The sequence below is a fragment of the Suncus etruscus genome, chromosome 2, assembly GCF_024139225.1.
Source record: "Suncus etruscus isolate mSunEtr1 chromosome 2, mSunEtr1.pri.cur, whole genome shotgun sequence".
Lineage (NCBI taxonomy): Eukaryota > Metazoa > Chordata > Mammalia > Eulipotyphla > Soricidae > Suncus > Suncus etruscus.
Window position 1 is genome coordinate 57,589,989 of NC_064849.1, and position 16,267 is coordinate 57,606,255.

A 16,267-nucleotide genomic window follows, 5' to 3' on the forward strand; every position below is an offset into this window, starting at 1 on the left:
CACATAATAGTTTAGAAAATATACATTACTATTTTTGAGAATTTTTACATATATGATAAATGATAAATTTAGACCATCCTGTATCATATATAAGACTTTTCTAAATATGATTAATATAAAGTTTTTATTTTTTCCTACTTATGATTTTTGGGGTTTTGTTTTGTTTTGTTTATGGGCCTTACCTGGCAGCACTCAGGGGTTACTCCTGGCTCTGTGCTAGAAATCACTCCTAGCAGGTTCAGGAGACTATATAGGATGCCAGGGATTGAACCGGTTTGGTAGTGCAAGCCAAACACCTTACTGCTGTGTTATCACATCAGTCCCCTATTTATGATATTTTGGGCCCACATTTGGCAGTGCTCATGGGCTAGTTCTGACTCAGTGCTTAGGAATCAAACCTAGATTTCCTGCATGCAAAATGTACTTTAGCTAGTTGAAGTGTATGTATCTCTGGCTCTCACTAGTAAGAGTTTTTTTCTTGTGGGGGAGACATAATTGCTCAAGATCTATTCCTGGCTCTGTCTATTATTGGTGCTGGAGATTGAACTGGAATCAGCCATGTACAAAGCAAGCACCTTAACTCCTATACTGTCTCTGAAGTTTTTTAAATGACATTTTCAGTAATTTGAGTGGGAGTTTCAAGTTAAGTTTAGTAAAGAGAACTAAAGATATGGGTCAAATAATTAAACATGTTTTTACACTTTTAAAATATCTCTACAGATTCTGCGCCGTCCATCCCTGCAGCGTCGAGCTGGTTCCCGCTCTGATGTCACTCACCATGCTGTTACCTCACAGTTGCCACAGGTCCCTGCTGGAGCAGGGAGTCGACCTATCGGTGAACAGGTAATAACCTCAAGTTTCTCCTCTCAGCAATGCATTTTCCCCTTTAACATTAAAACACAAGCCAAAATGGCTAGAAAAAATCTAAAACATGCTACTGATTCATTATTGAAAGATGCTTCCCCAGTGTTTGGGCTCCATGTCCCAGATGTATTCCATAATTGCAGTTGCATAAAGTATACAAAAACTTTTTTCTTTTTACTTTTGGACCCTACCTGGCAGCACTCAGGTTACTCCTAGCGGCTTAGTGGACCATATGGAATTTTCGGGGATCAAACCCAGGTTGGCCATGTGCAAGGCAAATGTCCTAGCTGTGCTATATAGGGCTGGCCCCAGAAACTTCTTTCTTGAAACTTCCATTTTGGCCTTTTTTTCTTTGAGTGCTCTCCCTACTTTATTGTTGACACTGTTGCTCACACACCTGATTGTAATGCTCATTAAGTGCTAGCTGTCATGCTCTCTGTGGGTTGCACCAACTATGGTGCTCACAAAGATTTTCACTACTTTACAATACTTTACAATTACATGATCATTTATTAGAGATTAAGCTCTTTAGTTGAGGTACTCATAGTGTGGCGCTTACCAGTGTAAGCACTGGTGCTCATATGTCTTCACCGCAGGTTGTAGTACTTTCCTAGCTCACACTTCTTTTTTTGTAGTGTCCACATGTACTTGACGGACTTGCAGCCAGAAGTCATTTTTTGATTTCTGGAGCATTTGGAGTGAAGCTACAAAGATTTCATTCAGTGTATGTGGGACACCGGGACTTTGGACTTGTGACATTTTGCAAGACATTCTAAGTCCACGATGGCGAACCTATGGCACATGTGCCAGCAGTGGCACGCAAAGGCCTTGCAGCTGGCATGCGGGAAGGTCCGCAATTAATAAATTTATAAAATTTATAAAGAGTTTTAGATACTAAAATCTTGTTATTAAGATTTAATTGGTGTGCTTGGCACTTCGAGGAAATTCTTTGATTTTGTGCGGCAGTTTGGACACTCAGGCTGAGAAAGGTTAGCCATCACTGTAAGCTCTTGGCCATTGAGTAGCATGAAATATAAAGTGGTTATTGGCCACTATCAAGTATTTACAACATTTGTAATAGTAGTAGAAATAGCATTACTATTACATAATATGGATTGCAAATGTTACATAATGCCAGTAATATTGATTATTAATTTAGTGGTAGACACTGGTCTCAATACATTACATAATTAATTACCATATTTCCCAGTGTATAAGACAACTGGGCATATAAGACGACACCCTAATTTTACAGTTAAAACATAGAGTTAGGCCTATATTCGCTGTATAAGACAGAACGTTCCTGTGCTGCAACTGTATGTACCACAGTGAGCCAATCACAACAAGCAAAGGGTCAAAGGTTGTACTATCATAGACTTCCTGTCTGACTCTGGCCAATCTGAGCAGGCTTTTGACAGTACAGATTCGGTACAGAACATTGTCTAATTTGCATGCATCAAAAGTCTGCTTGGATTGGCTGAGTTAGAAAGGCGGTCCGAGCAGCCTTGCAGTGATTGGTGCAGGATCGAGTTGGAAATTCGTTTGATGGCAATATCCAGACAATTTTTGTTTAGTGGCATATTGAAATGTTTTTCGGGGCCCGGAGAGATAGCACAACGGTGTTTGCCTTGCAAGCAGCCAATCTAGGACCAAAGGTGGTTGGTTCGAATCCCGGTGTCCCATATGGTCCCTCCTGCCTGCCAGGAGCTATTTCTGAGCAGACAGCCAGGAGTAACCCCTGAGCACTGCCGGGTGTGGCCCAAAAACCAAAAACCAAAAAAAAAAAAAGAAAAAAAAGTTTTTCGGGATATACTCGGCGTATAAGACGACTCCCGATTTTCTTCGGCTGACTTTTTTTCGTTTCAAAAGTCTTATACGCTGGAAAATACAGTACTTGAATTTTCTCAGTACCCTTTAAGAGTTATTACTAATCTGTTTTCAAATAAATTGTTTGTTAATGGTCATATATTGACATGTTGGATTCAGGAGAAAAATACAAATATTCTGACTTTAGAGCTATCAGGTGCCAGTTTGACTTGTAAGTAATTTCAGTGAAATCACAAGAGACTTTCTGGGTGCCAGAGCAATAACACAAGAGGTAGGACATTTGCTTTATACACAGCCACTTGGGTTCAATCCCTGGCATGCCATAAGGCCCACCGAGTCTGTCCTGAGTAGTTTCTGAGTGCAGAGCCAAGACAAACTCCTGCGCACTGTCAGGTATTACCCAAAAAATAAACAAACCAACAAAATACAAATGAAAACAGAAGCTTCCAGGGTAAATGCAGATTGTTTCACTTTCAGGGTTCATCTGTCTTTAAGCTCATTGATTTGTTCAAGGTCTCAAACTCCTGGAAAGAGATGAGTGATGTAATTGCTTCTTATATACCCCTGAAAGCCTTCAGAAGTAAAAAGTACTCTACTGCCAGAAATCTGCTTGTTTGATAAAAGGCCCATAAGAATGATATATAAAAGTTTTTGTTTTTTATGTACATGTTTGCATATTCTGTATATTCTTTCTGTACTTTTTTTTTTTTTTTTTTTTTTGGTTTTTGGGCCACACCCAGTGGTGCTCAGGGGTTACTCCTGGCTGTCTGCTCAGAAATAGCTCCTGGCAGGCTCCGGAGACCATATGGGACACCGGGATTCGAACCAACTACCTTTGGTCCTGGATCGGCTGCTTGCAAGGCAAGCACCGCTGTGCTATCTCTCCGGGCCCCTTTCTGTACATTTTGTGTCTTCTCAGCTTCTGTCTAGGATGGCCTCCCCATAAAATAATTTTGAAGGAAAATTTTTTTACAGCCTAACTATTCAGCTTATTCTATAATGATTTCTGCCTTTCTAGAGAAGGATTTTGTCCTTGAAATCGCAGATACTTGAGAAATTATGTATTAGGACATACATAATTTTATTATTTTTAAGTAATCACAGTAGATACATATGGTACTCAATTTTTTTCTTTTATGCTTACTATAGAAGTGATAGAGAGGGAGCTGGAGCAATAGCACATCGTTAGGGCATTTGCCTTGCACGCAGCCAACTTGGGTTCGATTCCTTACATCCTATGTGGTCCCCTGAGCCTGCCGGAGGCAATTTCTGAACGAAGAGACAGAAGTAACCCTGAGTGCAGCCGAGTGTGGCTCAAAACAAACAAACAAACAAACAAGCAAAAGTGATGGAGAGGAGACATTGGTCCTTAAGAGAATTTTTATTATGGAAACTTTTTTTTTAAGACACTGAATTATAAACTTTTACTGATAGGGTTTTTTTTTTTTTTTTTTTTTTTTTTAAATTTTTATTTTGGGCCACACCCGGTGACGCTCAGGGGTTACTCCTGGCTATGCGCTCAGAAGTCGCTCCTGGCTTGGGGGACCATATGGGACGCCGGGAGATCGAACCGCGGTCCGTCTCCTAGGCTAGCGCAGGTAAGGCAGGCACCTTACCTCGAGCGCCACCGCCCGGCCCCACTGATAGGGTTTTATACATAAAGCTTTCCAATACCATACTCTCCATCAGAGGAACTTTTAACATGCTCAGAATTGAAAAGAGTAGTGCACGGGCCGGAGAGAAAGCACAGTGTAAAAGCATTTGCCTTGCACACAGTCGATCCAACAGATGATGGTTCGAATCCCAGCATCCCATATGCTCCCTCGTGCCTGCTAGGAGTGATTTCTGGGCCCAGAGCCAGGAGTCAGAGTGATAACACAGCAGTAGGGTGTTTGCCTTGCACACTGCCAACCGGAGTCGGACCTGGGTTCGATCCTCAGTATCTCATATGGTTCCCAGAGCCTGCCAGGAGCGATTTCTGAGCGCAGAGCCACGAGCACCATAGTGCCGCTGGGTGTGGCCCAAAAAACTTTAAAAAAAAAAAAAGGAGTGGTGAACTCTCAAGAATCTGTCTCATTAAGTTACAGACATTTTATCAAGCTTGCTCTAATTACCACATAGTAATTTTAAAGCAACTCACATGCATTATATCTATTTTGTATATAATTCAGCATTTAATAGAGTTTGGGTCTGATGATTCTACAGAGTTTAGGGCAACCCCGATTTGAATTTAGACTCTATGTATGGTTCCCCAAGCACTGCTGAAAGTGATCCCTGAGTAGAGTCAGGAATAAGCCTCCAGTACTTGTAGCTAAAACAAAAACATAAAGCAATATATTGTAAAATAATTATAAGCTAACAAATTTACAGGAAATTGCAAAGATAATAGACAGGTCTTATGTGCTTTTTGCCTCATTTCCTCCAAAGATACAGCTTAAAGTACATTTGATATCAGTTCTGTGATTATTGTGTTTTTGTTTGTTTTGCTTTGGTTTGGTTTTGGTTTTTGGGCTACACTCGGCAACACTCAGGGGTTACTCTTGGCTCTGCACTCCGAAATAGCTCCTGGCAGGCTCTGGGAACCATATGAGATCCATATTGTATACTGAGGATCGAACCTGGGTCTGACTTGGGTTGGCATTGTGCAAGGCAAACACCCTACCGCTGTGCTTTCACTCTGACCCTCAGTTTCTGTGATGTTTTAACAGATGTTTAAATTTGTTAAATACCATTAATGAAAATTGTTTTTATTTCTCTTTTCTCTTTGTTATATTTTTGTTTTGGTGCTGGGAATCACTGAAGGTCTTTAAACCTGGCCCTGCAACTTTTAATAAATAGAATAAATGGCATTTTAATAAATTGGCCCTGCATCTTCCTGGTCATACAACTATTAATAAATGGAAATCATTAAACAATATGTAATACATAAAATATAATATATTATATACACATATATTTACATATATAAATATATGCATAAAAGTATTTACGTTGGCTCATTTTATTTTGCTTAGAAAATATGGCTCAGAGCTGAGGCTATGGCTCACATTAGTTAGAGCACATGTCTTATATTCTAAGTTTGTGGATTCAATCCCTGGCACAGTGTACCCCTACGTTCTATCTCACATTGGTAGATTGGTCCCTGTAAGTCATTGGTCCTCTAACTATGGCCTGCGGGCCACATATTGTATTTGTATTTGTTTTGTTTCTTCATTGCAAAATAAGATATATGCAGTGTGCACAAGAATTCGTTCATAAGTTTTGTTTTTACTATAGTCAGACCCTCCAATGGTCTGAGGGACAGTGAACTGGCCCTCTGTTTAAAAAGTTTGAGGACCCCTGCTATAAATATTTTAAAAAAATCTAATAGTTACAATGAATGCTTAACATAAACATATATATTTATATATGTGGCAAGTTTGGAGTTGGTTGTTTTGGGGCCACCCCAGACTTTGCTAAAGGCTTTACTCCTGGCTGTGCTCTCAGGGAATCACTCCTAGGGGGACCTTATAGACCAGAGATCAAACTTGGGTCAGCCTCATTCAGGGCAGAACCCCCTGTCCACTTTATTGAGGCTCAATGAATTGGCCACATAGAAAGCAAGCATCTTCCTTAATTAACTTTTGTATTATCTCTATGGCACCAATAATGGAAAGCTTTATCCTTCAATGCTTATATATGGAATTTTAATAGGAAGAAGAGGAGTATGAAACTAAAGGAGGACGTCGTAGAACATGGGATGACGATTATGTGTTAAAACGTCAATTTTCTGCTTTGGTTCCCGCTTTTGATCCTAGACCTGGTCGTACAAATGTCCAACAGACAACTGATTTAGAAATTCCCCCTCCAGGTATAGTATATTTTAGTCACTGTAATATAGGGTATTCTTTTTTTAACATCTTTATTTAAACACCTTGATTACAAATATGATTGTAGTTGGGTTTCAGCCATGTAAAGAACACCCCCGTTTATCAGTGCAACATTCTCATTACCAATGTCCCAAGTCTCTCTCCTCCCTCCCACTCCCCCCACCTGTACTCTAGACAAGTTTTCTGTTTCCCTCATTTGGTTACATTGTTATGATAGTTTTCAGTAATTATTTCTCTGACTGCACTCACCACTCTTTATGGTAAGCTTCATGTTGTGAGCTGGACCTTCCAGCCCTCCACTCTTTTGTCTCTGAGAATTATTGCAAAAATGTCTTTTATTTCTCTTAAAACCCATAGGTGAGTGAGACTATTCTACGTCTATCTCTCACCCTCTGACTTATTTCACTCAGCATAATAGATTCCATGTACATCCATGTATAGGAAAATTCCATGAGTTCACCTCTCTTGACGACTGCATAATATTTTATTGTGTATATGTACCACAGTTTCTTTAACCATTCATCTGTTGAAGGGCATCTTGGTTGTTTCCAGAGTCTGGCTATTGTAAATAACATTGCAGTGAATATAGGTATGAGGAAGGGATTTTTGTATTCTATTTTTGTTTTCTAGGGTATATCCCTAGGAGTGGTATGGCTGGATCATATGGGAGCTCAATTTTCAGTTTTTGGAGGAATCTCCATAACACTTTCCATAAATGTTGGACTAGACAGCATTCCCACCAGCAGTGAATATGAATTACTTTCTCTCCACATCCTCACCAGCACTGCTTGTTCTCATTTTTTGTGATGTGCGCCAATCTCTGTGATGTGCGCCAATCTCTGTGGTGTGAGATGGTATCTCATAGTTGTTTTGATTTGTATCTCCCTGATGATTAGTGATGTGGAACACTTTTTTGTGTGTCTTTTGGCCATTTGTATTTCTTCTTTGAAAAAGTGTCTATTCATTTCTTCTCCCCATTTTTTGATGGGATTAGATTTTTTTTCTTGTAAAGTTCTGTCGGTGCCTTGTATATTTTAGATATTAGCCCCTTATCTCATGGGCATTGGGTAATTTAGGGTTTTTTTGTTTTTGTTATTTGGCTACACCCGGTAGTGCTCAGCCGTTACTCCTGGTTCTGCTTCAGCAATTGCTCCTGGCCGGCTCATGGGGACCATATGGGATGTTGGGGATCGAACCTGGGTCTGTCTTATTTTAGCAGCATGCAAGGCAGACACCCTACTGCTGTGTTAAAGTTTTTAAAAGAAAATAAGATAAAAAGGCACAGAACCACTTAAAAAATTTGTCATGATTTACCAAATTTTTATAAGTCATTTCAAGCATTAAATGTTCAAATACCAATCCTACCACCTTCCTTTCATCAGTGTCCTCAATTCTCCCTCTCACCACTATCACCTGCCCAAGTTGCAGTCACAAGCTAATTTACTTCATATTGCTTGTTACAACACAAAGGCAAATGGAATTATCAAAATTTAGAGCAACATAGTTAATTTGAGATGATAGTTATCTCTCATCATGGAGTCACTATAGTTACTGCCTAAAGATTTACTGAGTTGTAGATGTGCTACTGCTAAGGCTCATTGATCTGGTAGTTTTTTTTTTTTTTTTTTTTTTTTTTTTCATTTTCATTTCCCATCAGATTTCCTTTGATACACTTGGCTGACACTACTATGAACTTTTATGGTTTCCAGAATGTATAGATCTGGAACAGATTTGGCGCTTGGCAGTTTGATAAGGTTAAATTATAGAACTGGACTATTTCTGTCAGTGTGTCCTATGTAGCAGTAGGCTGCTGAGTCTATTCAGAGGGTAATCTACCCATATCCATTTTAAGAATACCACAGAGGGGGCCGGAGAGATAGCATGGAAGTAAGGCGTTTGCCTTTCATGCAGAAGGTCATCAGTTCGAATCCGGCTTCCCATATCGTTCCCCGTGCCTGCCAGGAGCAATTTCTGAGCATGGAGCCAGGATTTTCCCTTGAGCACCCAAAAACCAGAAAGAAAAAAAAAAGGCAAAACAAGAATACCACAGAGGGGGCCGGAGAGATAGCACAGCAATAGGGCGTTTGCCTTGCAAGCAACTGACCAAGGTCCAAGGTGGTTTGAATCTGGGTGTCCTATATGGTTACTGGTGCCTGCCAGGAGTAATTTCTGAGCACATATAGCCAGGAGTAACCCCTAAGCACTGCCAGGTGTGGACCAATACCCCAAATACCACAGAAGTATCAGCCCGCTCCAGACTACTTAGGAAGAAATGGTGTCCATTATTTTCTTTTGGAGCTTAGAGGAACTGAGCTTTTTTCGGCTGGGAAGGTTATCTTGGCAGGTGTGGGCAGAGATTGCTGGGTTTTCTGGTGACAGGATGGGTCTGAAGGGGGCTCTGCTCAGCCCCATTCCAAGAATATTCCAGCATTTTCAGGCTATTAGTCTAGTCCCACCTTGGGAAGGTTCAGCTGCTCATGTTACTTGAGTTTCTGTTAGAGTTTAGGGTGTGGCACTAGCCTGGAGTAGTTCATTCAGAAAGGAGAATCTGCCTCCACCATTCTGAATAGGTCTCAGAAGCTACAGGAAGACTCAGTGGCCATCATTTTCTTTTGGAGCTTAATAGAGGAGCTGGGCTGTTTTTCTGCAGGAAGATGGTGGGTGTGGGTAGAGGCTGCTGGGTTTTCCAGATGTAGGGGTAGGGGTAATAAGGCCCACTTCTATATGGGGTAATAAGGACCACTTCTATATGCTGTTTATAGATAAAAGCTTTTAGGAAAGTTATCTCTCCCAAGTATTTAAAATCATATAGTTTTTTTATTTCCCCTTTTTACTTCTTTGCTGTGATTACCAGGGGTCACATGAGTTTTTGGTGTCCATGGAAAGCTTTATACTTGATTTCAGTGCTAAAACACCCTCCCCTTTCCTCCCAGAATTTCCCACAAGTTGTACACATGGTTGTACAACTACTACTTGGTAGTGGAACCAGCAATTACAAATTGCAGTGTCACAAGGATCAGAAATGGCAGTGCCACTGGAATTACAATTGACAGTGGGTCAGTACTAGGAATCAGACTTAGCTACAGTGCCTACAAGATAGGTAGACTACCACTGACTATTCCTGGGCTCCCTATAGATTTGTTTTATTATATTCTATTATTTGGCTTTTGGGCCACACCCAGTAATGTTCAAGGCTTGGAAGACAGTTGGCCATGTGTAATACAAATGCCCTACTTGCTGTACTATCATTTCAGCCCCTTATTTATTTATTCTTGGCATTTGGGTAATATCTGATGATGTTCAGGGGTTACCCACAGTTCTGTGTTCAGGGGTTATTGTTGGTGTTACTCAGAGGACCATGTGGAGCATCAAGGACTGAACCTGAGTCAGCTCGATATAAGGAAAGCACCCTACCCTTTGTACTATTGCTGCACACCTCCTACAAACTCATTTTAAAAAAACAGTTTTAATTGGGACCAGAGAGATAGCACAGCGGAGGGGTGTTTGCCCTGTACGCAGCAGACCCAGGATGGTCCCTTGAGCCTGCCATGAGCAATATCTGAGCGTAGAGCCAGAAGAAGCCCCTGAGCGCCACTGGCTGTGACCCCCCAAAAAACAAATAAAACAGTTTTGACTATAGAGCCTTGATTTACAAAGTTATTGATAATTGAGTTTTAGACATATGATATTTTAATACCAATCCCATCATCAGTGTCAACTCCTTCCACCAGTGTTTCCAAGCTCTCATCTCTCATGCCCAACTCCACTCCCACCTTTTGCGTGCCATCTTAACAGGCAGATTACAGAATTTGGTGGTTATAGTCTAGATCTTGTTTTTTAGGTTGCTGAGTCTGTGCTTTGGATATAAATCACCAGTATAACACTTTCTCTCCATTATTTCCCTTTCATATTTCTTCCTGCCTTGACTTCTTTCCTTCTCTGTCCTTCTCTTGCCTGAGCTCTGTGGCCAAGGGTGATCTAGGCATCCCTCCTCTACTACATTGCATTTCCTTATGGAGTTATTTTGTAGACCACAGATAAAAGAGATCATCCTGTGTCTTCTTTTTGTTTTTTTTTTTGTTTTGGGTTTTAGGGTCACACCCAGCGGTGCTCAGGGGTTACTCCTGGCTGTCTGCTCAGAAATAGCTCCTGGCAGGCACGGGGGACCATATGGGACACCGGGATTCGAACCAACCACCTTTGGTCCTGGATCGGCTGCTTGCGAGGCAAACGCCGTTGAGCTATCTCTCCGGGCCCATCCTGTGTCTTTTTTTTTTTTTTTTTTTTTTTGGTTTTTGGGCCACACCCGGCAGTGCTCAGGGGTTTCTCCTGGCTGTCTGCTCAGAAATAGCTCCTGGCAGGCACGGGGGACCATGTGGGACACCGGGATTCGAACCAACCACCTTTGGTCCTAGATCAGCTGCTTGCAAGGCAAACACCGCTGTGCTGTCTCTCCGGGCCCCTGTGTCTTCTTCTTACTTCACTCAACATATCTTTGGTTCCAACTAGGTTGCAGCAAATTGTATGATTTTATCATTCTTTGCAGCTGCATTACATTTTATTGTGTGCATGTAACACATCTTTATAATCCATTTATCTGTCATTGGACACCTAGTTGGATTTCATATCTTTTTTTTTTTTTTTTTTTTTGGTTTTTGGGCCACACCCGTTTGATGCTCAGGGGTTACTCCTGGCTATGTGCTCAGAAATCGCCCCTGGCTTGGGGGGACCATATGGGACGCCGGGGGATCGAACCGTGGTCCTTCCTTGGCTAGCGCTTGCAAGGCAGACACCTTACCTCCAGCGCCACCTACCCGGCCCCTGGATTTCATATCTTAGCTATTGTACAAAGTGCAGCAATGAATAATAGTGTTCATACATCCTTTTGAATGAATTTTTTTTTCTGAGAAAGAGGGAGAGATAGATGGAAATTCACCAGCCAGAGTTATGGTGGGGAGAGGCACTAGTTCAAGAAAGAAAGAAAGAGAGGGATAGATACAAAGCAGGCAGCATCTCTCCTGTACTTTATCTCTGGCCCTTGTGTGCCAATAGGCACTGCTCTGGTCACATTCTTGGGGCCCCCTGTAACGGTCCAATTTTTTCCTTTTATGCCCATCATGACAGAGAGCATGTTCAGGGGGTGTGTCCAGGTTCAACTGTCACTACAACACAACAGTAACAATGTTTTTGGATATTTAAAAAAAATGTAAAATTCAAAATGAACAATATAAAAACTCCACTTATGATGCCACCCAACTGTTCCACTACTACACAAACAGTATAAGAAATAAAGGTAAACGAGTCACAAGAGCAGCAGTAAACAGAATGAAATAAAGATGACCATTAATTAAATACAATTCTATACCCATCATGATGGGGTATGTCCAGGTTCAACTGTCATTACTTTGGAGTTATCCAAGAGGTGTGTCCAAGTCCAGTTACCATTACATCAACTTGGTGCTTAGTGTATTTGAGCACTTAACCATGGATGTATGAGATTTTGGGTTTGATTCCCTGTACTCCCCAAACAAAAAAGAAGTAATAAATACTTGGTACTAAGATTTTTTGTGGTACGTATAGGTATAGTTGGATGAAGATGTTCTAATTTTCTTTATAAAATAGTCTTATGGGAAGTTTAAATAAGTATAGATTTTTCTGTTCTCTATGGAAAAATATTTTAATGTTTTCTGATAGATACTTTGACTTTTAGAAATTTATGCTAATCCAGTTTTTTCAAAAAAGAAAACTTAGAAAAGTATGCTATAGAGCCAGGAATAATTTCTGAGTGCTACCGGGTGTGACCCAAAAACAAAAACAAGCAAAACAGAAGATTATGCTAAAGAAATATGAGTACTGCATTCATTTCTATATATTGATGACTACAAAGTATTATTTATAATGTCAAAAAAATTAAAAATTAGGCTATGGATGTGGGTCAACAGTAAAACTCATGTTCTGTATTTGTGATTTGGATTAGATTCCCAGCCTTCTACATATGGGGGGAAAATGGGGGAATTGTCTTTAATATCTAGTGGTTAAGGATGCATACATACATTTAATAGATAAAGTGATTCTATATCATGTTATGAGGAAAGGTTTCGAGAGCTGATAACAAGAGTATACCATCAAATGTACTATGACCTCATTTTGATTTTTTATGTACTTATTGTTCAATCTACTAATCATTGTAAGCAAAGGTTGACATGCTGTTGGCATATACACAGCATATGGTTTTCTCTGGATATAGAGTGATGACTAATTTGTTTTCTCATTTATAAAAATAGAATGTTTCTAAAAACAGCATTATGTCTTTCATAATAAAAATGGGAATCATCATCATAGATATATTTCCTATTTTAGTATTCTGTCATCCGCATTTTGAGATTTTTTGGAGGTTTTTTTGTTGTTGTTTTCTTTTGGCAGTGTTGGGCATCAGGTACATTCAGGTATTCTCATTTGAAAAACTAAAAACAAAATTGTTGAGCCCAGGAGAGGTCTTTTTTTTTTTTTTTTTGGTTTGGCTTTTGGGCCACACCCGGTGGTGCTCAGGGGTTACTCCTGGCTGTCTGCTCAGAAATAGCTCCTGGCAGGCACGGGGGACCATATGGGACACTGGGATCGAACCAACCACCTTAGATCCTGGATCGGCTGCTTGCAAGGCAAACACCGCTGTGCTCTCTCTCCTGGCGGAGATCTTTTTTTTTTCTTTTTTCTTTTGTTTTTCGGGCCACACCCGTTTGATGCTCAGGTGTTACTCTTGGCTAAGCGCTCAGAAATCACTCCTGGCTTGGGGGGACCATATGGGATGCTGGGGGATCGAACCACAGTCCTTCCTTGAGCCCAGGAGAGATCTTAAATAGTTGGCATTAGCTAGTAACTGCAGGATTGGATATCATGTAGCCATTCCTTGTAATGCAGTGTCTCTTTCTGAACTTCTTGTTTTAATATTATTTTTCACGTGTTCTTAAATTTTAGGAACACCTCATTCAGAACTCTTGGAAGAAGTAGAATGCACTCCCTCACCACGTTTGTCTCTCACTTTGAAAGTAACTGGTCTTGGAACAACTCGTGAAGTTGAATTACCTCTAACAAATTTCAGATCAACCATCTTTTACTATGTACAGAAATTGCTTCAGTTGTCATGTAATGGCACTGTGAAATCTGACAAACTTAGGCGTATTTGGGAGCCAACATACACGTAAGAGATCTTAACATTCATAGTAAATATACTCGAGGTACATTCTATTTCAATAATTTGAAATGTTGGTTTATTTTTCAGGAATATGTTTTGTTCTCCACTTCTGTGTGTAACATTTTGGGGGGAGGTGGGCCACACTTAGTGATGCTCAGGGTTTACTCCTGGCTATGTGCTCAGAAATTGTCCCTGGCTTGGGGAAGCATATGGGACACTGGGGAATTGAACCCTGGTTTGTCCTAGGCTAGCACATGCAAGGCAGACGCCTTAGCGCTTGTGCCACCACTCCAGCCCCAACAACATTTTCTTATAAATTTTCCCTTAGTGTTTGATGTAAATAGAGCTAATGAATGATTTCCGACATATATTTTAAGTCTTACAGAAATAACCACAGATGACTTTATTTATATTTATTTATTTTTTTGGACTTTATATTTAAAATATTTATTTTAAATATTAACTTGAACAATATTTTATACCTAGAATCATGTACAGAGAAATGAAGGATTCTGACAAAGAGAAAGAAAGTGGAAAAATGGTGAGTTATTTTTAGAAAAATGAATGTTTCTTGGCAACTTAGTTTTGAGTAGATGTTCATACTAATTTAGTTGGAATATTTGAGGAAAGAATTAACTAACATGGAATTCTTTAGGTTGAATGCATGTCCTAAATATACTACATGTGGACTACATTTTATAGTGCATGTGAAAGAGATTTTTTAGTAAGGAAAGGCCAACATTTGGTTTTTCCTGTTGTAGGGTTGTTGGTCTGTTGAGCATGTGGAACAGTACCTCGGCACTGATGAATTACCAAAGAATGACTTGATAACCTACCTGCAGAAGAATGCCGACGCCGCTTTCCTGCGCCACTGGAAATTAACTGGCACTAATAAAAGTATTAGGAAAAACAGAAATTGTTCTCAGCTCATAGCTGCATATAAGGTACATATTGACATAATAATATTTGGGAATGGCTTTGTGCTTCTCTGGAGGGTGGCAGCTTTTAAAGATTCTTTAGGAGTAAAAATTCACTGAGCTAGACTAAAATAATAAGGAAATTAGGCTATTAACATTGACATGCCAATGATAAAATTTCTAATATGTCGCATTGAACTGATTGCATAATTTTAAAACTATAGACTGTAGTAGTTGTAATTTTTGTAAAACTTTATTGATTGATTGGTTTTCCTTGGACCACACCCAGCAGTGCTCAGGTGTTACTCCTACACTCAGAAATTGCCCCCTGGCAGGCTGAGTACCATTTGGGATGCCGGGACTCAAACCATATTTCTCCCGGGTCAACAGCATGCAAGGAAAATTCCCTACCGCTGTTCTGTCTCGCTGGCCCCAGTTGTATTTTTTTTTATTGAAGTTTAGAACACATTGATTTTCAGATTCAGTGATAATTATTTTATAAATGAGGCTATTAAAAAAATTTCAACCATTTGGTTTGCTCCCCGCTGCCAGCCCAAGTACTAAAAAAAAAAAATCTGGGGCCGGAGTGGTGGCGCTAGAGATAAAGCATTTGCCTTGCAAGTGCTAGCCTAGGACAGATTGTGTTTCGATCCTCTGGCGTCCCATATGGTCCCCACAAGCCAGGAGCAATTTCTGACTGCATAGCCAGGAGTAACCCCTGAGCGTCAATGGGTGTGGCCCAAAAACCAAAACCAAAAAAATACAATCATTTAAAATAAATTTTTTTGTTTGTTTGTTTTTTGGGTCACACCCGGCGGTGCTCAGGGGTTACTCCTGGCTGTCTGCTCAGAAATAGCTCCTGGCAGGCACGAGGGACCATATGGGACACTGAGATTCAAACCAACCACCTTTGGTCCTGGATCGGCTGCTTGCAAGGCAAACGCCACTGTGCTCTCTCTCCAGGCCCTTAAAATAAATTTTATTTAGACATGATTTACAGTTGAATTTCATACATACAATGTTTTCAACTTCAGTCTCCCCACCAGTGACCCCAGATTCCCTATCACCCTAACTTTACAGACACATTTGTAAGTTTAATTGTAGTTTGGGTCCCATTCTTGGAGTAATGTAAAAGTATTCCTTAATAGAATGGTATATTGTTTTTCTTGAACGTGATTGATGACAGCTTTGCACATTTTATCCACAGGATTTTTGTGAGCATGGAACAAAATCTGGGTTAAACCAGGGAGCCATTTCTACTCTTCAGAGTAGTGATATTCTTAATTTGACAAAAGAACAACCTCAGGCTAAAGCTGGCAATGGACAGAATTCTTGTGGAGTAGAAGATGTCCTTCAGCTTCTACGCATACTGTATATAGTTGCAAGTGATCCTTATTCAAGAATAGCCCAAGAAGGTCTGTAAAAAATTTTATTTCATTTTTTGGATATTTTTAAAGGCAAGCTTGTTTATATTATTTTACTTTATTAATTTTACAGAAGGTGACGAACAGCTTCAGTTTACTTTTCCACCAGACGAATTCACTAGCAAAAAAATCACAACAAAAATTTTGCAGCAGATTGAGGTAATAAAATCAGAT

At 40.1% G+C, this 16,267-nt stretch overlaps 1 protein-coding gene across 2 annotated transcripts in view; it reads left to right on the forward strand.

The window, feature by feature from the left end:
• The window catches only part of HECTD1 (HECT domain E3 ubiquitin protein ligase 1), a 112,667-nt gene that overhangs the window by 83,275 nt on the left and 13,125 nt on the right, over window positions 1-16,267 (forward strand). For both annotated transcript variants that reach the window (XM_049766568.1, XM_049766569.1), the window contains exons 27-33: window positions 721-843; window positions 6,385-6,541; window positions 13,536-13,758; window positions 14,239-14,293; window positions 14,514-14,696; window positions 15,877-16,084; window positions 16,167-16,252. In XM_049766568.1, coding sequence (XP_049622525.1) covers window positions 721-843; window positions 6,385-6,541; window positions 13,536-13,758; window positions 14,239-14,293; window positions 14,514-14,696; window positions 15,877-16,084; window positions 16,167-16,252 — 1,035 coding nt within the window. The remainder of the gene's footprint in view (window positions 1-720; window positions 844-6,384; window positions 6,542-13,535; window positions 13,759-14,238; window positions 14,294-14,513; window positions 14,697-15,876; window positions 16,085-16,166; window positions 16,253-16,267) is intronic.